This window comes from Silurus meridionalis, chromosome 2 (assembly GCF_014805685.1).
Source record: "Silurus meridionalis isolate SWU-2019-XX chromosome 2, ASM1480568v1, whole genome shotgun sequence".
NCBI classification, from domain to species: domain Eukaryota; kingdom Metazoa; phylum Chordata; class Actinopteri; order Siluriformes; family Siluridae; genus Silurus; species Silurus meridionalis.
In genome coordinates, this window is record NC_060885.1 from 19448189 (window position 1) to 19472292 (window position 24104).

Below are 24104 nucleotides of genomic sequence, written 5' to 3' on the forward strand. Positions count from 1 at the left end.
GAATTTCCTGCAGCATATCAAAAAAGCCATTGCTTCCTCTCAAAAATCTGATTTATTCAAATAAATAAAATGACAAGAGTTTCAATGTCACCCCACATAAAAAAAATAACAAATTCTCCTTGAGGATTGTATAGACGTGATCTCTCATACTTAAGAAATGCATGTACTTATTGAAAACAGCCACACTAATTTAGAACTACAACTACAGCATCAGCAGTCTCTTTGTTTGCAGGCATCAATAGAAAGTTATTAATTTCATACAAATTTAGAATAGTCTCTATTCTATTAAAAATTCAACAATTACATTTGAAAAGTCGTCTTTATTTATATAATACATTTAAAAATAACAATGGGTTTCGGCCAAAGTTTCGGCTAAATCTAACAATGAAATAAAAGACAAATAAAATAAGAAAAAATATTTAACATGAATAAATAAAAAGAATAAAATTAAAGCAGCAAATCAAAGGAGAAATAAGAATATGAAAAGATAAAAACTACAGATATTATAAGAGATAGAAAATTCCTTTATATGCATGGGAAAATGGTGAAAAAAGGGGAGGAAATCAATCAAAGCCATTGCACAAGCATTGGGCTTTGCAATACAACATTTTGGAATGTCATGAAAATGAAAGAAACCACTGGTGTACTAACAATTAAATTCTGAATGGGTTAGCCAAGAAAAAAACAAAAACAAAAACAGATGACAGAAACATTGTGAGAGCTGTAAGAGCTGTGTCGTATCCAACAGCCATCAGCAACATCACAACCCAATGTTTTAATAAGTATTTGAAAGCAGAAATATAGATACCATACCACAATATGCAAACCAGTCATTAGCAGTAAAATATTAGAAGGTTCAAATTGGAATTCACAATGAACTACACAAAATAGCCACACAGATTCTGAGACCAAGCTTAACCTCTAAGTAGTGGAAATGCCAAATTTTGGAGAAAGAAAGGATCTGCTCAGGATCCAAAATATACAAACTCATTAGTCAAGCACTGGTGGTACTGTTATGGCTCAGGCTTGCATGGCTGTTTCTGGAACAGGCTAATGAATCTCTATGATAGCATAACTCATGATGGTAGCAGCAAAATGATATCAGAAGACTACAGTCAGCCAATTTGCAGAGTAATGCATCCAATCTAAATGGAAGGAACTTCATGCAGCCAAAAGACAACGACTCCAATCGAACTGCTAATACAACAAGGACTTTATTATGGGAAAAGTAGAAGGTTTTAGATTGACCAAGTCACCACACCTTAACTCAGTTGAGCTGTGTTTCACTTCCTTGCCAAGCCATGCAGAAATAAAACAAAAACAAATAAAAACCCTTGAATTCTGTTCTGTAGATTATACTGGCAGCCAAAAAAAAAGAGAAACAAAGACAAGAAAGATGAACTCTCAATTTTTATGCCAGTCAGGAGCTGAGCAGTTTGGACTAGGTGAACACTGGACAGGAATTGCAATAACCATTTCCAGAAGAAATGAAATCTTGACAGTCTAAAGATCATTAAATAGTAAGATACATTTTAATTTGGCAATAGGTCCTAATTGAAAAAAAGCTTCCTCTTACAACTGAGTTTCCCTGCTTGCTGAATTTCATTTCAACATTGAAAATAATCAATATTTTTTGCATAGTTTTGTATATTACTTGACCAGGGCCCCAATTTGTCATCGACAGTTCTTGTGGAGTCTGGATGACCAAATATAATGACTTTATAATGACTTTATAAAATAACTGTCTTGTCATTATTCAAATGGACACTATTTTGACAGCCAAAGATTTTTATCTATAAATTTAGTCACAGACATTTTTACAGATAGACATTTCTACCAGGTTTCAATAGGAGCATACCACATATAATCATTAAACAGTGAATATAAATATACTTAAAACAATAAATAGACTGGTCATAGCTTAGATTTTTCCAGTAATATTTAGTAAAGTTAACATTTTTCCTTTTGAAATACTAAATGACATGAAGCAGTCCAAAAGGAATGTCAGAGGCTGCATGTTAGCATTACTTAGAGACCCCAAGCCAGCTACTACTGCAGAGACATGGGGGAAAAGGAGCACACCATCAGGGACAAAGGACTACAAGTATTAATAGTTGATAATATTTATAACTCAAATATAACCCATTTTCTGTGCTGAGTCCCACCACCCTCTCTAATGCAGTCTTTGTGAAAAATTTGACTTGTACATAGTTACTGTTAAATGTAAGCAAAAGAAACAGCATTAAAACTACAAATAAAACAATACAATTACAAATAAACATTGTATAGTGCCATTTGTAGACACACAGCTCATTTCCTTGCCTACTACAGACAAGACTAATATTTGTATATCTGACCTCAAATAATTCAAATAAATCTTTCTATAACATTTCTACATATTATCGCAATTAAATATATTCCATAAAAGAAATTCCATGTGACTATTTTAGATTAAGTAAATCCAAAGTATTTGTACTCAAAACATTGTTTGAGCAAGATCCACATTCTGTAACTATAATTACATTAGTTATGGTTATAAAAACGGGGGGAATGGAGTGTCAGAAATAGGTTTATGGCTTGATATCACTATCTAAAACATAAATGAAATGCCAAAAGAAATGCAGTATGATGTAGGATGCATTTCATTTGTTTTCTGTTCATTTGCATAATATTGTTCAGAAATATACGAAAGATGATATAATTTTCAAGGTTGTCAAAGATGCCCAAAACCAGAAAACAGAATTTAAATGTAAGATTGTCAGTACTGGTCAGTAGGGGGTGAATCTCTGATGATCAGATTTTTTGATGGTGGCTGAGCCAGGGATTTTTGTGGTGTACGGAGCGAGAGCCGATGCGGCAGCAGTGTGTACGGCCAGCAGAGGCACAGTTTTCATGCCAAGCAGGCTGGAGACTGGAAGAGCATAGTGTGTAGTAGGGATGGATTGCATGGCTGTGGGTGAGTGGACATTTATGGCTGAGGGAGCAGCCAGCATGGCTGCAGAGGCAGAGACAGGAGAGGCAGACTGGGAGAAACTCAGGCCGAGGTCAACGGTAGTGCTGGAGGAAGAGGAGGCAGCCTGGATGCTGAGTTTAGCCATCTCTAAACTGCAAACACAAACACATACCCACACATTCCACCAACACAGGGCAGGGAGGGAAGGGGGGAGGCAGGAAAATGTTAATAGTTAGAGTAGGAACAAAAGAGTGTGGACGTTCAAAAGGAAGGCAAAAATGAGGAATAACAAGGGAAGAATCAATTAAAAGGATGTTATGTGTTACAAAAAGAAACAATAATTCGGATTTCACATGCCTTGATAAGTATTAATAAAGCTGAGGGGGACCAGCATAGGTGGGATTAAACAAAAAGATGGAGCATGAAATATTTCATTATAGTGGTATATTAAAAGTGACAAATTCTTTTAAGATGAAAATACTGTAATACTAGTTACAGCTGTAAAAGACAGAGGGTTTTGTTTTTGCCTGTCAGGGGTCCTCTTACCTGGCACTGATGAGGTATTGGGCCAGGCAGATGCTGGCTGGGGAGCCAGTGATAGTGACATGACGTACTGCTGAACCATCTGTGGCACTGGCTATCTTGATTTGGGCTCCAGACATCTGGCGAATTTCATTGATCTTAGTGCCTTGTCTGCCAATAATGCAGCCTATGAGCTTGGAGAAGACAAGAGTAAGTGGCACATGGCATTATGTATTGAGAACCTTTGGCTTTTAAGTAATAATTGTAGTTGTACTAGTGCTTCATGGCAAAGCTCTGAATTCATACAAGCTAAGCACACAGAACCTTTTCTTGCAATAACTGTTAAGATATAGGTATTGGGGAAGTGAGAAACGTGAAAGTCATCTTGGTCACTTTGATTCAACGCTAAGGCTTTATTAATCACTGACCCTTTGTTATGGTCCCACTAATGGCATTGTGCCACAGTAAGAGATTAAAGTCACAGTGTTGACAACAGCAATGAAAAGGGACAAAGGCAGAAGCTTAAACATCTTATGTACCTCCACGGGTCTCACAGCAGGGTCTTATGTGTCACTGAGGTCATTACTGAAATGTGACCTGCCATGAATGCTGACAATCAGTCACATTCTGCCTCAAGCAAGTTTAAAGGCTAATGCATGCATTTCATGCACAATGTAATCATGAAATCAAAATGACTTACCTCATTAGGTATGCTCAGCTCATAAGAACTTGGTGAAATGGACATATCCAGACCTATTTAGGAAATCGACAGTGAAAACTCACAAAACAAGGCCATGTCAAGTGGCTAAATATATAATATAATATGGTCTAGATCAATGCTTAACTTGTATAACTAATAATGCTATGTCAAAATAAAGGGAATACAAGTAAAAATGAATCAATTATGCTAATTGACATCATGTAGAAAGCAGTATGGCTTTGCCTGTACACAATGCCAGACATGCAAAAATGTCCTAATTACATTTGGACTGCACTGAATAAACTTTTCAATTAAACATCTACCCACAGGCGGTCTCTTGTAGAGTAATGCTTTTTTATTATCGCAGTAATCATGGTTGGCCTGTTGTGATCTGTGTGACTGTTTCAGAATATGTGTGGTGGTATGAAAGGTAAGGAGGTGGGAGGTACTTTGGGGGACTGAGCAGAAGTACAGGTCAGGAGTACACAAAGAGTTGCACATGAGATGACCAGATCACACAGACACATCACATAGTCCCCAAAATGTAAAAAGAGCTCAGAATGTAACAATGAACAAAAACGTCACCAGAATCACAAGAGATGGTTTCATATAATTAACAATACACATCAAACACATGCAGTCTCATGACTTTTATAGCCTTAAAATAATATGAATTTTATTTTTATTTCCAGGCAATAAACCTTAACACCATAGCATGATTGATAGTGATTAGAGAGAGAGAGAGAGAGAGAGAGAGAGGAAGAGTAAAGAATAGACTGGGAAAATACAGAAAACCAAGCCAAAGATGTTGAAAAATGGACAGAGTGACAAAGGGAGAGAAAAACTTTCCCCAGGGATCTTTGGGTACGTACCAGGGAAGGGGTTGCTCTGCCCAAGGGAGGTAAAGGGAATATGCTGCATAGCCAACTGGTGAAGCTTGGTAAACTGCAGGGCAGGAAGGGAAGTTAGAACTAGCCAATCAAATGGAATTATTTCAGAGGAAAACACATCTACAGACAATACAGTGAATATTCCTGCTCATAATTAGAACAGTTACTAGGGCTTGTTAGAACTTAGCCCAAAATAACCTGGCATCATGACTGTAATCACGTCTGATTCTATTAACACATTATTGTGACAACACTCAAGGGCATAAAAAATGGAGGAAAAGGTGTTAGTAGCACCAGGCATTAGTCATATGAATGCACAGTCCTGCATTGGAAAACAGTCTTTTAACACTTTTTGCATTCAGATAAACTGCTCTATTTTTAGTCCTTTTGACAGTATTTTAAGGAGAAAGACATTGAGATGTGTAATGGAATGCACTGGTTAAAGTGGTAGAAAAGGGCAGATGGTGGTTGGGAAAGGTGTAGAGATTACAGAAAAGATCCGTGATCAACAACACTGAAAAGACAGCAGTATTGACACTCACGTCTTGGTGTGGAATGGTGTACTGTGCTGGAACAGCAAAAGTCTACACAAAAGAAAATAACATCAGTCCGGCTAAGATAAATATATAACCACCTTATACATTTATACGGTTCTGTTTTGGACACAGTTGAATGCAGTAGGATTGAGATTAACAATCTGCTCAAAATATTAACCACAAGAGGTCACTGTATGAATATGTCCAACAACTACCTGAGCTGTCTCATACAATGTTTATGAAGTTCTGATGTGTGCTGCATTCTAATGCTTCAGAGGGGATGTATTTCAGATCCAAAAATGACTAAAAGATCTTCTTCGGGGCCCTAACATGCTCAATCAGCTTGCCATGTTAACCTTTTACACATACTATTACATTACATTTACATGCATCCTCTTTAACAACATGCAAACATTAAAGGTTTAAACATCATATATGCATAATCACACACACACACACACACACACACACACACACACACACACACACACACACACACACACACTGACCATTACTTTCATTTTCAGAACAGAATAAAATAGAATGTTGCATACTGGCTGAGAAACAATGATCGAAAAAGGTCTTCTGAGAATCTCCTACTGCATTGATCAAAACGGACAGTCCTGGAGCAGCAATTCAGTGAAGCCTCCCAGAGCAAGCCTAATCTACATGTCTTAGAGCACCGAAGCAGACTACTAACCACTGTGCTGACTATAATACTGATGAAAACTGTGGAAAAGATTTATTCAGCCACACTGATCTCAAAGAAATCATTAGCCTAAATATCCACACTCATAGCTCCCCACTAAGAATGCAGATACAAAGCCATTAATGTTTAACTGGAGCCACTGAAAACATAATACTGCAAAATTCTTAAACTAATAGCTGCTGCTCAGAGGATCTGTGAAATGGATTGAAGTACTCACAGGAGCTGTATGTGGATGGGATAAAACTGTGGGATTGCCACCAGAGGATGGCTTGGGCCTATAAGGAATCGTTGCTCCTTTAGGCGGTGACTACACATAAAAGAAAATAGAGTTTATTAAACAAATTTCAAGGAGAGCACATGAACATGAATAAAATGTGCAGAACATAATGAAATGAAATTCAAGCTATGCATGTAAGTGAATAGTTTTTTTTAGATACTTCCATGTATATAACATGGAAAAGACCCAAGAAGGTAAAATCCTTCAAATAATGGGCCAGTGTGGGAACACAGAAAATTTGGTAAAAGTATTTGATTTCATTCATTCGTACACACCTCCAGCATAATGGAGCAGATGTGTCTCACACACTGCGTGATGGCATTTGGCGTGCCAGAGATGGTCACTGCTCTCTCAGTAGACTCTGGTAGTAAGTCCCCAGCGACCTGCACCTGTGCACCTGTGGTCTAACACAAACAAACACGCATAACTGCTAATGTAAACATGCCACACTGTAAGATATGAGATAACATTTGTGTTACTTTCAAAAATGACACCTTACACTCATATCATAGTCTTATATTATTGATCAGCTTTGCTTTATGACCACACCACATTGGAACATTCCTTGAGCAGCTCAGTACAAGTCTTGATTGGGCATTGTTACTACGTGTGTTGTTATTTAGGCCAACCTATTTAGATACTTCATAAAAATATAAATCTATTTTTGCTTTGGAGTCTCATCATGTCCTAGACATTCAAAGCTCCTGGGAATTCAACTAACCAGTTCACCCGCTTCAGCCCTGAATAGAGAGGACAGCTAAATTTATCCTGTGAAATCCACATACAGAAGCACAATTCTTGCAACCAAGTGCACTGTTCTCCTGTCAAACGCTAATACATTGAGGAAAGTAATGCTGCTTCAGGGGTTACCCTACTTCAGAATTGTTTCTTCCTAGGCAGAAAGTGAACTGGTAATTGAAAAAAACAAAGATATATTTGGTGTTTGAGACTGAAGCCAAAAAAGGCCACTGTGTATATCTGTAGACTTAATGGACCAGCCCTTAGCTCACAAACACAAAAGCTTTGTTTTGATGAGAACAATTAATCATACTGAGCCAAAGCATTTCTGCTGGGCATGTTAACAAAGAATACCAAGCATTCAGCAAATTGACCATGCCATGCACATTTGGGACTTCTTCATGACTTTAATTCTCTTTTCATTTGTTCGGTATCATATTAAAGATCATATCTACCTCTCTGATCTCTTTGATTTTGGAGCCTCCTTTGCCGATAAGCGAGCCACACTGACTAGCAGGGAAAACAAGGCGCAGCGTGACAGGAGGCCTGCTCGACACTGTGCTGTTCACCATGCAGGCCAGTATATCCTGCAACAGAGACCCAATGTTGTCACATCTACTTCATTAAAAGTCATTCCTTCAACCTTGCAGTATGTGATGACATCTAAGCTCTGCAGACAGCAGCTAATTAAAGCTGTAGAATTCTATAATGTCTAGGGAGCTGAAATAAAAGATAAAGAAATTTTAATTACAGCCTAAACCCATTTAAGCCAGCATGGCATGTATTTCATACTATATCAACAGTCTTTGAATACACCACTCAGTTTCTTGATTACAGTCTTAATAAGGGTTACTTTCAAATAAAGTTTTAATCCTTTGTGTAATAATTGCTAGTACATTACAACAGAATGATGTTAATTTATGTAATAATTTTTTGTTCAATGTGATAAGTCTCACCTCCTCAAACCTCTCTGCAATCATGGCAAATGCTTTGAAAATGACTTCAGATGCACCAGTAATGGTGACGATCCTTTCTGTGCTGGAGCCATCCGATATATTAATACGTGCTCCACTCTTTAAAGAAATCAATAAGTTATTGACCTAATTTTATGTATTATAGACACTATACACTAATATGTATAGTGTTATTTGCTCTACACAATCACTGCAATTTGTATAAAGCAGACATACAGTAAACATGTTCAGTTGAGTCTCAAATTATTCTCAATACTATTAACTTTGATTCATATTTTTAACAAAAAGAGAATTGCAGTACATACCTCTTCTCTCATTTTTTTGACAGTTTCCCCTTTCTTAGAAAGAAAAGTTGGTATTAATTAAAAAGGAAAACATGGATAAAAAAGTAAGTAAATGTATACTAATATATATATGGTGGTTAATATATATTAATTTTAATAGTTTAATTAGAATATCTATACCTTGCCAATGATACTTCCCACTTCCTGCAAAATAAATCATGCACTGTAATATACGGTGATATCATAAATTACCACAAAACTCTCTGGCAGATAAAGAATTATAATAATTATATTATTACAATTATCCAGTGCAGAATCTAACTCCAGCAGAGGATTTAATCATGGGCCGAAATAGCTCATAAACATTTATAATGCAAGGGATTGAAAGACTCACCTTTCCATGCATTAATAGGCGAATGGTGAGGGTGACATTTAGCCCTCCCTCAGACCACAAAGCAACCTCTTTCTCATTTGTATTCATACTTCTTGATGATCTGGACACTTCACAGTTTCAGACAGACAGGCTCTGTGCAGACAAACAGATAAAGACGTTAACAATTCAGTCAGCCTAACAGACACTGAAGCAACTGCAATTCAATAAGCATTCTCAGCGACAAGCAATTCCAATCTCTACATATTTGATTATTTTAATAAACCCTCCAGCTACAAAAAAAGTGAATCCTCAATAACACTCTGAACAATATTCAATTCTAGACTTGTCTGTTTTTTAACTTACTTTACTGTTGGAATTAAAACTGTTGTGGTTTGTTTTCTAAGCTTCAACAAGAGCTGTTTGTTTTCTTGTTGGGTTGTTCTGATACAGTGATACTAATTATGTCTAAACAGGTTGCAAAATGTTCTACTTTTACTGAGTTTCATTTAATAATGCGCCAAATGTTTTCAGTGGGTAAAATGTTAGGTTTGGTCAGCCAGCAGGCAACATTTCATCTGACTACAGAAGAGTTTTCCCACTTTGTCTCAGTCCATTTGAAATTAACTTTGGCCCAGGGAAGATAGCGGTGCTTCTAGATCATGTTCACATACGGCTTCTTCTGATTTGTGAATGGCATTGTGAACTGTGTTTACAGACATTTATTTCTGAAGGTGTTTCTCAGCCATGCAGTGATTTCTATTACAGAATCATACCTGTTACCAATGCATTACCTGAGGGCCCAAAGATTATGGGTATTTTATGGATATATACAATAATATTGCTTTTTACTCTTGTCCATTGCACAAAGGGATTTCTCCAGATTGTCTGAATCTTTTGATGATACTATGTACTGTAGATGATGAGATATTCAAAATCTTCACAATTTCATGTTGAGAAACATACAACATATTCTGAAATCGTTCGTCAGTTTGTAAATGCAGTTTTTGCAGATTGGTGAACCTCTGCCCATATATAATTCTGATTCGGAACATTTGAGATAGTAAATTTTCTCAGTTTTTTATTTGTTTAAATTGTAAATTGTTTTTAGTGTTCAACTGAGAAAAAAACAAATGGGCTTATGAGATTTGCAAATCATTGCATTCTATTTTCATGTACATTTTACAAAGTGTCTCAGCTTTTTTGAAAAGGGTTTGTATTGTTAGTATTCATATTGTATGTATTCATATTTTAAATGTCTGGGAGGTCACAAGGTCAAGCTTTACAGGTGCAATCAAAAAGGTCTTGTGTTCACAAAAGGCCTTTAAAGGTCTTTGGTGAATATTTTCTGTAACAATATTTAGTGTGCAGTTTTGCACTGAAATTTTTACCATATTTGCTATTTGCCTCATGAATCCATGCAGGTCACAGAATGTGTTTAATTTGAATTTAAGGTGGTTCAGAATAATAATACTCCACCAACTGTTTGTTTTCCGTATACTTACAAGAGATATGAATTAAGCAGACCTCTCTCTTTGTCGCCATTTTATTCTTGCAGAACTGAAAGGAGAGTGTAAACATTTATTGAAATAACCAAACCAACACAAAGACAAGTGTTTTAACTGTCTTTAGCTGAACTTAAAGATTTAAGTTATAATAAGAGATCTGTATCAAAAGAAAAGGTTTTGAGTATTACTACGCTTCAGTGCTCTGCTGGTCCATCAGGTAAACACATCAAACAAGCAGCAACAGCCTTGCCTAATCCTATAGGCCAGGATTTATTTGGCTAATGCTAAATCCGTTTTGACCCATTTCTGTCTCCTCAAGCTTGTCAGCAGTCCCCCAGACCACAAAAACCACTCTATTACGCATAGTAATAACAAGGGCAGATGCATAGTTAATATAGATTACATTTTTTTCCACAGATCACCTGGTCCTTAGAAAACCCTAAGAAAACTGTGATATTAGGGTACATTTTTTTAAACAATTTTAAAGTAAACTGATACAGTTTTTAAACTTTGCTTTTAACTTAGACAAGCAAATCCTGTTAACAAATCAGAATTTATGCAGGAGTGATAATTAAGTGATATGTAATACGTTTTTTAAAATTCATTACTTTTTCAATCTTTATCTTTGAATAAACTTTGTTTTAAGTATAGATATTAAGAAATCTGTTTAGAAATAAGACAATGGATTTGGTACACGCAATCATGTTTGACAATAGGCACGTTTAATAATGTTTAGCTGAAATTCTTATAATTCCTACAAAAATCTACTTCACCAACCATATACATACTCATTATAAGATTTTTCTTCAAACGAATTTTTCTTTGTAGAAACTTTCAATGTACGCAGTGTAAGATTACAAGAATAACTCTGTTATTCACTCTGTAAATGTGACAAGTAGCAAGTTAGCAAACTAACTGACCTGCTGGTATGATTGAGGTTGAGGCAGTAGGTTGGTGTCAGTCAGTTGCTTTTCCCCTCTTGTTTGCCCTGTTTCTCCAACAATGTGTGTGAGTGTGTGAGTGTCCAGTGGCTGTATGGTCCCGTAATGAAGAATTGCCCTCCTTTGTTGTCAGCTGTATTCAGAGAATAGACAGATGGCCAAGCGCCCGAAGCTCTACCCGAATGAGACTATCGTTACTGTTTTCCCCCCACTGTATTAGTCTCAGATAAGCCTATACAGCAGGGGAGGCCAGCTTGGAGTTCCTTACTTAATACAGTTTGTCCTATCAGGGGAGTAGTGAGAGCAGTAAATTTAGAAAGAATACATTGGCTTTATTTTATTCTCCTCAAACTTATCAACAATTTAACTTGCAAACAAAACAAAAAGAAACAGATGACTAGTACATTTAGACCTGTGAAATTTGTTCAGGACAGGGTAGCAAGATATTTGGCAAACATTGATAAATATTTTCTTTTTGTTTTAATCAACAAAGTATTTCTAAACTTATTGTGTCACATTATTATGGATAGAAAGACACAGACAAAAGTCTGTCATCCCTTCCCCCCACTCAGCTACCATCTTCTGCTAATGAGAGGGAAAGATTTATTCTATGAAAACAATGTGGTCCTTCAACAAAAAGAGATGCATTCAGTTTGATGGCCAAATTATGAAGTGAAGGAATCAGTGGAGCAGAAGTGACATTTAATTATTGCCCTTGTTTGAGATGGAAATTGATAATAGTACACAGCCATTCCCCATATCAATCCTTCTTTAAACCTCGAATCCACTGAAATTTATTTTTTTTGCATGTGTTAAATAAATTATATAAATTAAATAAATACAGCTCATAAAGCTTTCCTGTTAAAAAGCTCCTGATCATCACTTTACACATGTACACATTTACATTTAGTCATAGAGAGTTAAAACTGAAAGGTGTTATGTGGATTACTTGATTATTTCTTATCAAGGTTTAAGGCTTTTTAAATTAGTCTCTATTGCAGGAAATAAAACATCAAGACTTCAATAACTTTTACTGTGTGCAATTTGTGTTAGGCCTATTTGCTCATATGTATGAATAAGTATGGGGTACTGAGCTTACTGGATATAATTATATAATAATGATCAAATCTGCCATTACATTTTTTCTGTGGGAAATAATATTTCATCTGATCTCTGCATACTTTAGTATTGTTTTTGTTGTTGTTGCTGTTTTGTTGTTTTACCTCGGCACGCTTAGCAGTGATTCTCAAACGAAGGGTTTTTACCACTGTGGAACTCACAATTCACGGTGTACAAAGTTATTACATTGATTGCGTTCTTACAATTCTTAATGATGTCCACACATCTCTGCACTATAATAACCTTTATATTTATTCACTGTACGCCTTTATATTTATTCACTGTACACCTGTATGTCCACACATCTCTGCACTGTTATAGCCTTTATATTTATTCACTGTATATGCTTTCATATACCACTTGCTGTAAATATGCTAGATATTTATCTGCACTTTTGCACGACTGCTACGTTTTGCACTTCTGGTAGATGCCGAACTGCATTTTGTTGCTGTGTAACTGTACAATGCAATGACAATAAAGTTTTTGTTTGTATGTATGTATGTATGTATGTACGTATGTACGTATCTATCTATCTATCTAGCTAGCTAGCTAGCTAGCTAGCTATCTATCTATCTTATCAGCCTAATTGACTGGTTCCATGCCTTATTTGATTTAATCCAAAGCTCACCAGTAAGTGCAAAACACCAGTATGCCTTTTCATAATGTAGGTTTGGACCTAGATGTGTTGTGCCACTGGAAAGTTCATGAACAGAAAGCCTTATGATTCTAAGTAGACCAATATTATTGCACGTAATGTTTTATTTTAAAAGCCTAATATGTTTACTTTTGGGTCATCGTGGTCATAAATGATTACTGAAAGGTTTCGTGGAATTCTGTTTACTTTACTTGGTCCCCGGGTGCAGAAGATTTGGTTTCAGCAATGTATCAGCCACTACAGCAATGTTTCCATTTAATTATCCTAGAACAAGAAAAGTCAGTCCCACAGGAGCATTGTGAGAGCAAGAGTCGTGTTAGACTTAGAACCTTGTGTGTGTGTGTGTGTGTGTGTGTGTGTGTGCTTTCGCATTGTTTTCTCCTCTCATCTGTGGACTTGGGACTCAGCTGTAACCCGTCAGAAAAGTTCATTTACCACAAGTAAAATGCCAGCGACCGACTGGCTGTCAGAGACACTGACATTTTGACATAATGGAGGCGCCTTCGAGTGAATTTACACGCCTGTGCACGTTTGAGGGTTTTAAGGAAATCTGGCCGCATTACAGTTTCGCTTGTGAGCAGCAGGAGCAGATCCGCCGTGAATTTTCCAGGCTTAAAGGTAACGTTCACGTTCACGGCTTTCCCCCGCAGCCACACACGTTTTCTCCTCAGCTCGGGGTTTCTTTCTGATGGACGGAATAGGCCTGACTGTTTATTCAGCAGATATGAAAAGTGAAAGTACGGCCAGCACAAGACTCAGTGAAGTTGTATGAAATAAGTAATGGCTGCTGAATGGGTTTGATGGTGTGTTTGTGTGGTGTTCCACGCCCTCTGCTGCTCAGCATGCAGGAACTAGTTATACTACACAAAATCCTGCTATACTGTCTTGAAGTCAGAGTGATTTCCAAAAGAAATAGAGGCAAAACTGGGTCCTGAGGTGCCGTGAAATCCTGTAAAACACAGTAGTACACGTAATACCGAGTCAGGAAGGAACTGTGTACACATGCAGATCTGTCACGCGCCATTACGCCCTGCCTTAGAAATGTAATTGGCTTAAGTTTTTTTTTTTTTTTGGGGGGGGGTTATGCTTCTGTAACACCGATGATTGAGCAGATAATGCTGTCCACATATTCGTGAATAATTGTGCTAACCTGCATACTACTTTATTAAATAGAGTCACGGCAGCATTTAGGCATACTGTAGAGTGTGTGGTTCTAGACGAAGCCTCTGTAATTCCTAGTCAACAAAATTAATCCGCACAGAGAGCAGGGTCGCAGCACAGCCTACGTTACAAAATGTTCTTCCGCTGGCAAGATCATTAGGGCAAAAATATGCATAAGTATACATAATTGATAACCTGATATTCACAACAGTCGATTCAGAATAATAGACAACCTCTCATTGCTTTGTCTTCTCACATTGATGGGCTGGTAATAATTGTGACAAAAATATGTAGGATTTTTTTCAAATTACAATTTTATTTGTCACATACACTTTCATACAGAGTATGACATATAGTCAAATGCTTTTTACTACTGTCCAACTTGTAAACATGAAAGAAATACATTATAAGAAAAAAAGAAAAAAAAGAGTAAAGTAACGTAAAAATAAATGAAATAAGTATTAACATATTAAAATATAATCTGACTAAGTATAAGTATGAATAAAAATATTCATATATATCAAATATATATATATATATATATATATATATATATATATATATATAATATGTGTGTATATATATATATATATATATATATATATATATATATATATATTACACACACATTTTATATATATATATATATATATTTATTTTCTTATTCATACTTATACTTGGTCAGATTATATTTAATATATGTTTATACTTATTTCATTATTTATTTTTACGTTTTATATATATATATATATATATATATATATATATATATATATATATATATATATATACACACACACACTAGCAAAAACAATATAGATGTATATACATACATGAATTAACAGAAGGTATGGATGGATATGTGTGACATATGTATGACAGAAGTACAGATTAAAGTGACTGTGTGATGTAATTGTCATTAAAGTGTCCATGTGCTTGTGTAAAAAAAGTAAGTAAAAAGTGAAAGTGACACTGTGCTAGTCCAGGCCTACTGATTTTTTTTTTTTTTTTTTTTATCAGAGCATGTATTTGCTTAGAATAAAGTCATCAATAAATCATCATATATTTCAGTGTAATGTCAAGCTAGAGACCTTTTAATTTGTCCTTTTAATTTAATTAATGTTTGTTATATTTTGTTGGACATACTTTAAAAGCTGTATAGAAAATATTAGTTGGTTATAGTAATGTTCTGTCATAACAAAAGTGATAATTTGCCAACTACTAATAAGCTATTCTTCACACAGGTACTACCTACCTCGATCATGCTGGTACAACATTTTTCGCCAAATCCCAACTCAAGGCATTTTATAAGGATATATCCAGTAATGTGTACGGTAAGTGAATTAAGCAATTTAATTCATAAGCAAAATTAAGTCAATAGATCTGGCCTTTACATACCTTTCTAAATTCATATATACAAGTATATGTACCTGTGATGTGAACACGATGTGTTAGTAGCTGTTATTTAACATTACAGATGATGTGCCTGAATATGTGTGATATTAAATCCAAGTATTTTTTCTCAGGTAACCCTCATAGTCTCAGTCCTAGCAGTAAGATAACACATGACACAGTGGAGCGAGTCAGATACAGGTACTAGATTTTTCATTTGCCATTGGATTTTTTTTTTTTTTTTTACAGTTTGCATTGTCATCAAAGTTTTCTTGGTACCACATTAACAATTAATATATATCTTATGTGCAGCATATTATGTACGTAACCTATAGACACATCTCTAAAACCCAACTATGGGGGCTAATACCACAGAGCTTTTTTAAAATGTTTTAGCTATCATTTTAAAAATATTTTTAGCTATCAATTATCATAAGGTTAATTTTTTATTCAAATGTTTGTACATGCAGGGTTTTAATTAAGAAACACAAATCCAAATCTGAATCAAAGTCATGTTTCAAGCAATGGTTCAGCCATTTGACTGGACAGACTGGAATAGACAAGTTAAACTTCCTAAACTAAAATTGCACATCATTAACATTAGAGTCGAGTTACTAGTGACAGATAATATGACTGCTAGTCTAGTTTATCTGGTCAATCATGTTTTTAACAAAATTGCATGTTTTTAAAAAATGCCATTCTGTTCTTAGTAAATCTTAAAAGGAACAGATGAGCATCTGTTTTTTGCTTAAGCCCAAGAAGAATGCCACAGCAAAAATGTCATTCCTTCTTCTGCTAGTTTCCTTTCAGGCAACATAGAATATTTTTCTATTTTGTGTGCAGGAAAGTGTTACAATGCATCCGGAAAGTATTCAAAGTGCTTCTATTTTCCATGTTTTGTTATGTTACAGCATTATTCCAAAATGGATTAAATTCATTATTTTCCTCATCATTTTACAATAAATATCTCATGATGACAACCCGAAAGAAGTTTCCTCAAAATCTTTGCAAATATAAGTATTCAGAGCTTTTGCTCAATACTTTGTTGAGGCCCCTTTGGCACGAATTACAGCCTCAAGTCTTTTTGAGAATAATGCAACAACAACTTGGCACACCTATTATTAGGGAGTTTCTTCCATTCTTCTTTGCAGAAGCTCTATCAGGTTGAACGAGGAGTGTCGGTGCACAGCTATTTTCAGATCTCTCCAGAGATGTTCAATTGGGTTCAAGTGTCTGCTCTGGCTGGGCCACTAAAAAAAAAAAGGGAAACGCTGTGAATACTTTCCAAATGCACTGTATGTGTTAAATAAATACTAAATAATAAATGTATCAATATTTTATATATTTATATATATATATCAAAATTATATGTGAGCAATAAATTTAAATAAATGAAAATTTACAGTAAAATTTTTTTATTTTTTTTTACTGTTCTTGTGCATCAAATAATGAGCTGATGTGTTAAGTCATTACTTTTAGAACATTAATGCATATTATGTGCAAATCTTTTTTCCTCTGTAGGATACTGGAGCACTTTAACACCAGCCCTGATGAATACTCAGTCATTTTTACTGCTGGCTGCACTGCAGCTCTTAAATTAGTTGCTGACTCTTTTCCTTGGATATCTGCTTCGGAAGAACATTCAGGAAGTCAATTCTGCTACCTCACAGACAATCACACATCAGTAGTGGGCATTCGGGGAATAACTGGACCTCAAGGAGTGGGAACAGTGCCTGTCTTTCCACAGGAAATAGAAGCTAAAGCCAAAGATAGCCAAGTCGCATTGAATACACAGGATGAATGCTTGGTAGCACATCTTTTCTGTTATCCTGCCCAAAGCAATTTTTCTGGGCGGAAATATCCGCTGAGCTATGTGAGGGGGATTCAGTGTCAGCAGCTCTACCCAGCGTGTGAGCACAGAGGTCGATGGTTTGTTCTGCTGGATGCTTCTGGTTTTGTTGGCTGCTCGCCACTGGACCTGAAGCAATACCCAGCTGACTTTGTGCCTATTTCTTTCTATAAAATGTTTGGATTCCCCACTGGACTTGGAGCCTTGCTGGTAAGGAATGAAGCCACTGAACTGTTGAAAAAGAAGTACTTTGGTGGAGGGACAGCAGCAGCTTATCTTGTGGAAGAAGATTACTTTGCGCCAAAAGCTGACATAGTTAGCAGGTACTCTAGACTCTAAAACTCACTTTTCTACTCCTGAAAGCATTGAAATGACTTGCTAGTAATTGCTTACTCAATATTCCTTCATTTGTGTTTGGGTATTCTCAGATTTGAAGATGGAACCATTGCATTCCTTGATATTATTTCTCTCCACCATGGGTTTGATGCGCTGCACAGACTAACAGGTTTGAAAGTTACTTCTGTGCTGTTTTTAAAGAATATTATTTACATGAAACAAACTAAGCTTGGTATTTTTATTGTCCCCAGGAAGCATGAAGGACATTCAGCTTCACACATTTGGTCTAGCTCGTTATACCTACATCATACTGTCTTGTTTGTGCCATAGCAACTCACAACCTGTGGCTCAGATCTACTGTGACAATGAGTTTGAAAATGCAGCATATCAGGGTGCAACCCTCAACTTCAACTTGCTGGACGGCTATGGCCAAGTGATTGGATATTTCCAGGTCAAACATCTTTGACAAGTATTACATTTTCAAAGATTTTTTTTTTCTTTTTTCAAATTACGTGCCTGTTTATTTCCTATTTAATTAGTTTATTTTAGACCAGTGATTAAGTCACTTAAAGTCACTCTTGCATTTCCCTCAGGTAGACAAAATGGCCTGTCTGTTCAATATTCATTTGCGCACTGGCTGTTTCTGTAACACGGGGGCCTGTCAGGCATATCTAGGTATCAGCAACCAAGAGGTAAAGAGTAACTTAAAGGTCAGTAAGATCTTCTCTCACATGCTGTAGGAAAAATGTAATGTTTTGTCAATCAAATCATGCATATTGTGTACTAATTCTATATGTTCATTGTGGTGAAGAAACTTTGCTGTGTTGTATTTTTTTCAAGGCTGGTCATGTATGTGGAGACAACATTGACCTGATTGATGGACGTCCAACTGGGTCTGTGCGCATATCCTTTGGGTATATGTCAACGTTTGAAGACTGTCAGTCCTTATTAAAGTTTATTGTTGACTGCTTCGTGGATAAACCACTAAGACTAAACCAAAGCAGACTGGCAAGGTTAAAGTCAACTGGGACGGCAGCCAACTTGGCTTCAAATGAGCTATTCTCATTGCCGAACAAGAGACCTATGCCTGTGATGAATGGCTTAAATATCCCCTCTTTATCCATCAACAAGACCTCGGCTCAGAATACTGTTCCAAAGGCAGATAGGAACTGTGAAAATGCTTATTCATTGACCAATATCTTCATATATCCAATTAAATCATGTGCTGCATTTGAGGTACATTAGACATCAATTTATTCTATTTCATCCATGCATTCATTTTAAATAGAAATATATTATGTATCGCATTACACAATAATACTATTTACATTTATAATACTATTTATTGATTACTCTGTATATAACTTTATATATATATATATATATATATATATATATATATATATATATATATATAAAGAGAGTCTAATCTAAATTTAAAAAAATACACGTCTAATCAAGAAACATCATACTGTTGTGTGGATCTTCACAGGTAACAGATTGGCCATTGGGCCCACAGGGGCTGTTGTATGACCGTATATGGATGGTGGTGAATGAGAATGGAGTATGTCTGAGTCAGAAGAGAGAACCCAAATTGTGTCTCATCCATCCACGCATCTGCTTAGCCTCCAAAACACTGTGCCTGGAAGCCTCAGGTCCGAGAAATTTTGCTGTGGTAGTATCATTTTACATGCAAAGCTAACTATTTACTTAGAGGTTAAAATAAAGAATAAATTTCACTATTGGAAAAATAGGTATGGATCCAATTACACTTCCCCTGGAGATGAGTAAAGAAAAGCATGCCACAAAACATGTCAAAGCAAAGTTTGTGGTGACAGGCAAGTAAAGTACTTACATTATAATTTTTGATAAGTGCAAATTAGATTACTACTTATTAAGTGCTTCACATTTGACACTGAATTGGATCATACTAATATAGACTTTCTATGGTAAGATAATCATGAAACCTGATTCAAACTTGGGAAACCAAGGCACCACTGCAGCAGCTCTTATTTGTGAAATAATTGTCTACTGCTCGGTTTCTGAAGGCCATTATTCAAATAATAAATAATGCATCTTTCCTTTTGTTACAGAGTCCAGACTGTTGACTGTGGGGAAGAGGTGTCAGTTTGGCTGTCTGAATTCCTGGGAAAACCTTTCTATCTCATTAGACAGAGTCCTAGTTTTGCCCGGGATATGAAAATGGCCACAGGAAAGGGTACAGCACAAAGAATAGCACATCATATTAATTATTATATTAAAACAGTGGCAGGTATTTTGTGTTTAGTAGTCATGCAGGTAATACGTATGCATTAATGGCACTCTGGTTGTTCCAACAGTTACATAAACAGCTAATAACCAAGGAAGGCAAGCGTTAATATATACCATGTATAAAGTTATTACATTACCTAAATAAAGTACTAATCTATAATGTCAGCCCTGATTATTGAACTTAGAGCTTAGTTTCACTCAGGGTATTGATTTCAGTACAATAATTGATAAATGTACGAATTGTTTTGTGGTGTGGAGTATCGGTCTCAATGCTTACGTTTATTTTTAACCTGTTCACTTGTGTGTATTTAAGGTACACCACCACAAAGTAAATCTGACAGTACGCCAATATGTATGATTTATGTTCTGCAGGTTCCTTAATGCCTGCCCTCTCTCTAGTGAATGAGGCTCAGTTTTTGCTAATCAACAGAGCCAGTGTGGCACTTCTTCTCAATCGGATCATTGACAGGTAATGACTGCTACCTGTTGTTAAAATATAATGAATAGTGATGCTGTAATGTGTTTTTTTTATTTATTTGTTTTATTTATATCCATTTAATGATTTGTCTGATTATACAGTGCATCCAAAACGTATTCACAGCACTTTAGTTTTTCCCATTTTATATTCCAAAATGGATTAAATTTATTATTTTCCTCAAAATACTATAAACAATACTCCATAATGACAAAGTAAAATAAGTTTGTTTGAAATATCATATACATTAGTATTCACAGCCTTTGCCATGACACTTAAAATTAACCTCAGGTGCATCCTGTTTCCACTGATCATACTTGATCATAGTGTTTCTACAACACCACCTGTGGTAAAGCACAAACCAAGCAATGAAGTCCAAGGAAATGTCTGTAGACCTCAAAGACAGGATTGTGTTGAGGCACAGATCTGTGGAAGGGTACAAAAACATTTCTGCAGCATTGAAGGTCCCAATGAGTACAGTGGCCTCCATCATTCATAAATGGAGGAAGTTTGGATGGTCACTCTGAATAAGCTCCAGCGATTCTCTGTAGAGAGAAGAGAACCTTCCAGAAGAACTACAATCTCTGCAACACTCCAACAATCAGGAATGTATGGTAGAGTGGCCAGACGGAAGCCACTCCTTAGTAAAAGGCACATGACAGCCTGCCCGGAGTTTGCCAAAAGGCACCTGAAGGACTCTCATACCATGAGAAATAAAATTCTCTGGTCAGATGAAACAAAGATAGAACTCTTTGGCCTGAATGGCAAGCGTAATGTCTGGTAAAAACCAGGCAACACTCATCACCTGGCTAATACTATCCCTACAGTCAAGCATGTGTGGGAGACTAGTCAGGATCAAGAGAAAGATGAATGCAGCAATGTACAGACATCCTTGATAAAAAACCTGCTCCAGAGCACTCTGGACCTTAGACTGGGGTGACAGTTTATCTTCCAACAGGACAACGGCACTTAGCACACAGCCAAGATAACATAGAAATGGCTATGGAACAACTCTGTGAATGTCTTTGAGTGGCCCAGCCAGAGCCCAGACTTAAACCCGAATGAACATCTCTGGAGAAATCTAAAAATGGCTGTGCACTGAAGCACCCCATCCAACCTGATGGAGCTTGAGAGGTTCTGCAAAGAAGAATGGGAGAAACTGCCCAAAAATAGGTGTGCCAAGCATCATACTCAAAAAGACTTGAGGCAGTAATTGGTGCCAAAGGTGCTTTAACAAAGTATTGAGCGAAGGCTGTTGTCATTATGTGAAATGTTGTCATTATGGGGTATTGTTTGAAGAATGTCCTTTTTTTTTTTTTAATGTGGAAAAAGTGAAGAGCTGTGAATACTTTCTGGATTCACTGTATGTGAACTGATTTTATTTTGGATCCTATGTTTTTTTTGACAATTTTATTTGTCACAGGCAAGACAGCTCAAATAATTGCACCTCGTTCGACATGCTGCAACTCATCAATCGTTTTCGAGCGAACCTAGTTATATCGGGCTCAGAGCCTTTTGAAGAAGATGACTGGACAGGTGTAAAAATTGGAGGCACATTCTTTCAGGTTTGAAAAGCCTTTAAAATAACCACTTATTTGTGAATTTAGGGCAGTTTTGAAAGAGTGTAATATAAAGTTTTATAAAGTTTTGAAAGAGTGTTATATATATATATATATATAGATATAGATATAGATATAGATAGATATAGATATAGATATCTTGTATCTCAAATATATTTTTCCTTACTGGTTTGTGGAAGGTGGCAGGCAAGTGTACTCGTTGCCAGATGATTGGAATAGATCAGACCTCTGGCACTAAATCCCAGGACCCTCTCAGATCTCTGTCTGTTTGTCGGAGTGGAAAGGTCAGTACAATTTAAAACTTGATTAAGAGAGGGGGAGGGTTTATGTAAACTGCAAGTAAAGTGGAAACCTGGGGCATTCATTAGATATAATGTACAGCAGGGTAAACAGGTGATATAATGCATTTTTACTATTCTATTCTTCTACTTCTTTCGGCTTCTCCCATTAGGAGTCGCCACAGCGGATCATCCGTCTCCATACCACCCTGTCCTCTACATCTGCCTCTTTCAAACCAACTACCTGCATGTCTTCCCTCACCACATCCACAAACCTCCTTCTTGACTTTCCTCATTTCCTCCTTCCTGGTGGCTCCATCCTCAGCATTCTCCAAAAATCACTCCTATCACTCTTCTCCACCCACTCCACCCTGCCTGCACACTTTTCTTCACTTCTCTAACACACTCTCCATTACTTTGCACTGTTGACCCCCGGTAACTGAACTCCTCCACCTTCTCCAACTGCTTCACCCTTTTTTCACACAATATCATCCGCAAACATCATCGTCAACCTGTCCATCACCACTGAAAACAGGAAAGGGCTCAGTGCCGACCCTTGATGCAGTCCAACCTTCACCTTAAATCTGTCTGTCGTTCCTACTGCACACTTCACTGCTGTCATACTGTCTTCATACATGTCCTTCACCACCCTCACATAATTCTCTGACACACCTGACTTCCTCATACAATACCACAACTCCTCTCTCGGCACCCTGTCGTACGCTTTCTCTAAATCCACAAACATTTTCACTATTCTATTATTAATTAATAACTGTCAAGTGAATTACTTCAGTCACATCGTTGTTAACTGCTGTGCATATAGTTAATATAGTTGAATTTTAAAGGAAAATTAATTTAACTTGCTAGTTCATTGCCTTTTCTGCACAATGTATCTTTGACAGAAAAGAACTGTCAGAACTAACAGACAATGATTTTCAGATCTTCATGCTTTAAATGTCACAATCTTTATCTTATTTCCAGCTCACATTTGGAGTATACTTGAATTACTTGTTACAAAGATCCAGTCCATATCCTACTTTGTCTGTTGGTTCCCAGGTAATAATTCAACCGACTGATGAATTTTAAAAAGAACAGAATCAAATAAGATATTCAAATAAAAAATATAACCTATGCTTAATCTGTATCTGTTAAACTGTATAAGACTTATGCCATATTTACACTCGATAATAAGCTGCAAAATTGGACAAAGGCAAATTATAATTTTACTGCACACCCTATAAGCACATTTTCAACAAATAACTGAATTCTAATGTTGCATTTGTGGTTTTACTTTGTTTTCTTTTGTGAACAAACTTATAATAAAACATCTGGCATGCCATTTATTCTTAACAAATGAGTTTGTACTGAGAATATTTTTTTATTATTTCCAAATAAAGTTAATAATGGAAAATATTCTTACTTTATGTTTTTATGTTTAATATTTAATGTGGATGTACAGTATATGTGACAAACCTAAATTTTAAGGGGTAATCTGATCTTTACTTTATTATAGTTACTTCAACTTCATTCTGTCATCCCATAGCAAAAACCATTAACCTCGAGAGCTCCTTAACCCTCTACTGCAC

The 24104-nt window shown here is 36.2% G+C and overlaps 2 protein-coding genes across 5 annotated transcripts; one reads left to right on the forward strand and one right to left on the reverse strand.

Annotated features, from left to right (window-relative positions):
- Window positions 1-300: 300 nt before the first annotated feature.
- Window positions 301-11604, reverse strand: zgc:110045 (uncharacterized protein LOC664755 homolog). 4 transcript variants are annotated; one of them, XM_046836767.1, is made up of 15 exons: window positions 11382-11604; window positions 10459-10513; window positions 8978-9109; window positions 8764-8787; window positions 8605-8637; window positions 8282-8398; window positions 7781-7912; window positions 6863-6991; window positions 6528-6617; window positions 5608-5649; window positions 5048-5120; window positions 4176-4228; window positions 3500-3669; window positions 3311-3330; window positions 2975-3105 (listed from the first exon to the last, which is right to left on the reverse strand). In XM_046836767.1, exons 3-15 carry the CDS (start codon window positions 9062-9064, stop codon window positions 3101-3103), a joined length of 975 nt encoding a protein of 324 aa, XP_046692723.1. In that variant the 5' UTR covers window positions 9065-9109; window positions 10459-10513; window positions 11382-11604; the 3' UTR covers window positions 2975-3100. The 4 variants fall into 4 exon arrangements, with proteins under 4 accessions (XP_046692713.1, XP_046692719.1, XP_046692723.1 ...); XM_046836757.1 differs by lacking the exon at window positions 3311-3330 and having other exon boundaries at window positions 301-3105; XM_046836763.1 differs by lacking the exons at window positions 3311-3330; window positions 10459-10513 and having other exon boundaries at window positions 301-3105.
- A 1720-nt stretch (window positions 11605-13324) lies between these two features.
- mocos (molybdenum cofactor sulfurase) lies at window positions 13325-23857 on the forward strand. Its single transcript, XM_046834907.1, is given in 16 exon segments — window positions 13325-13794; window positions 15582-15671; window positions 15864-15930; window positions 17251-17901; window positions 18007-18083; window positions 18166-18365; window positions 18508-18624; window positions 18755-19150; window positions 19407-19569; window positions 19669-19716; window positions 19719-19752; window positions 20008-20132; window positions 20558-20654; window positions 22084-22225; window positions 22420-22524; window positions 23500-23857. Coding segments are annotated over 16 exon segments (2544 nt in total). The 5' UTR covers window positions 13325-13667; the 3' UTR covers window positions 23605-23857.
- The last annotated feature ends 247 nt before the right edge of the window (window positions 23858-24104 follow it).

Coding starts and splice junctions, on each gene's coding strand:
- zgc:110045 (XM_046836763.1), bottom strand. CDS start 9,064: ATGAATACAAATGAGAAAGAGGTTGCTTTGTGGTCTGAGGGAGGGCTA. Junction 6,618..6,862: donor TCTGCTCCATTATGCTGGAG/GTGTGTACGAAT, acceptor TTTTATGTGTAG/TCACCGCCTAAAGGAGCAAC. Junction 3,670..4,175: donor AGCTGAGCATACCTAATGAG/GTAAGTCATTTT, acceptor GTCTTCTCCAAG/CTCATAGGCTGCATTATTGG.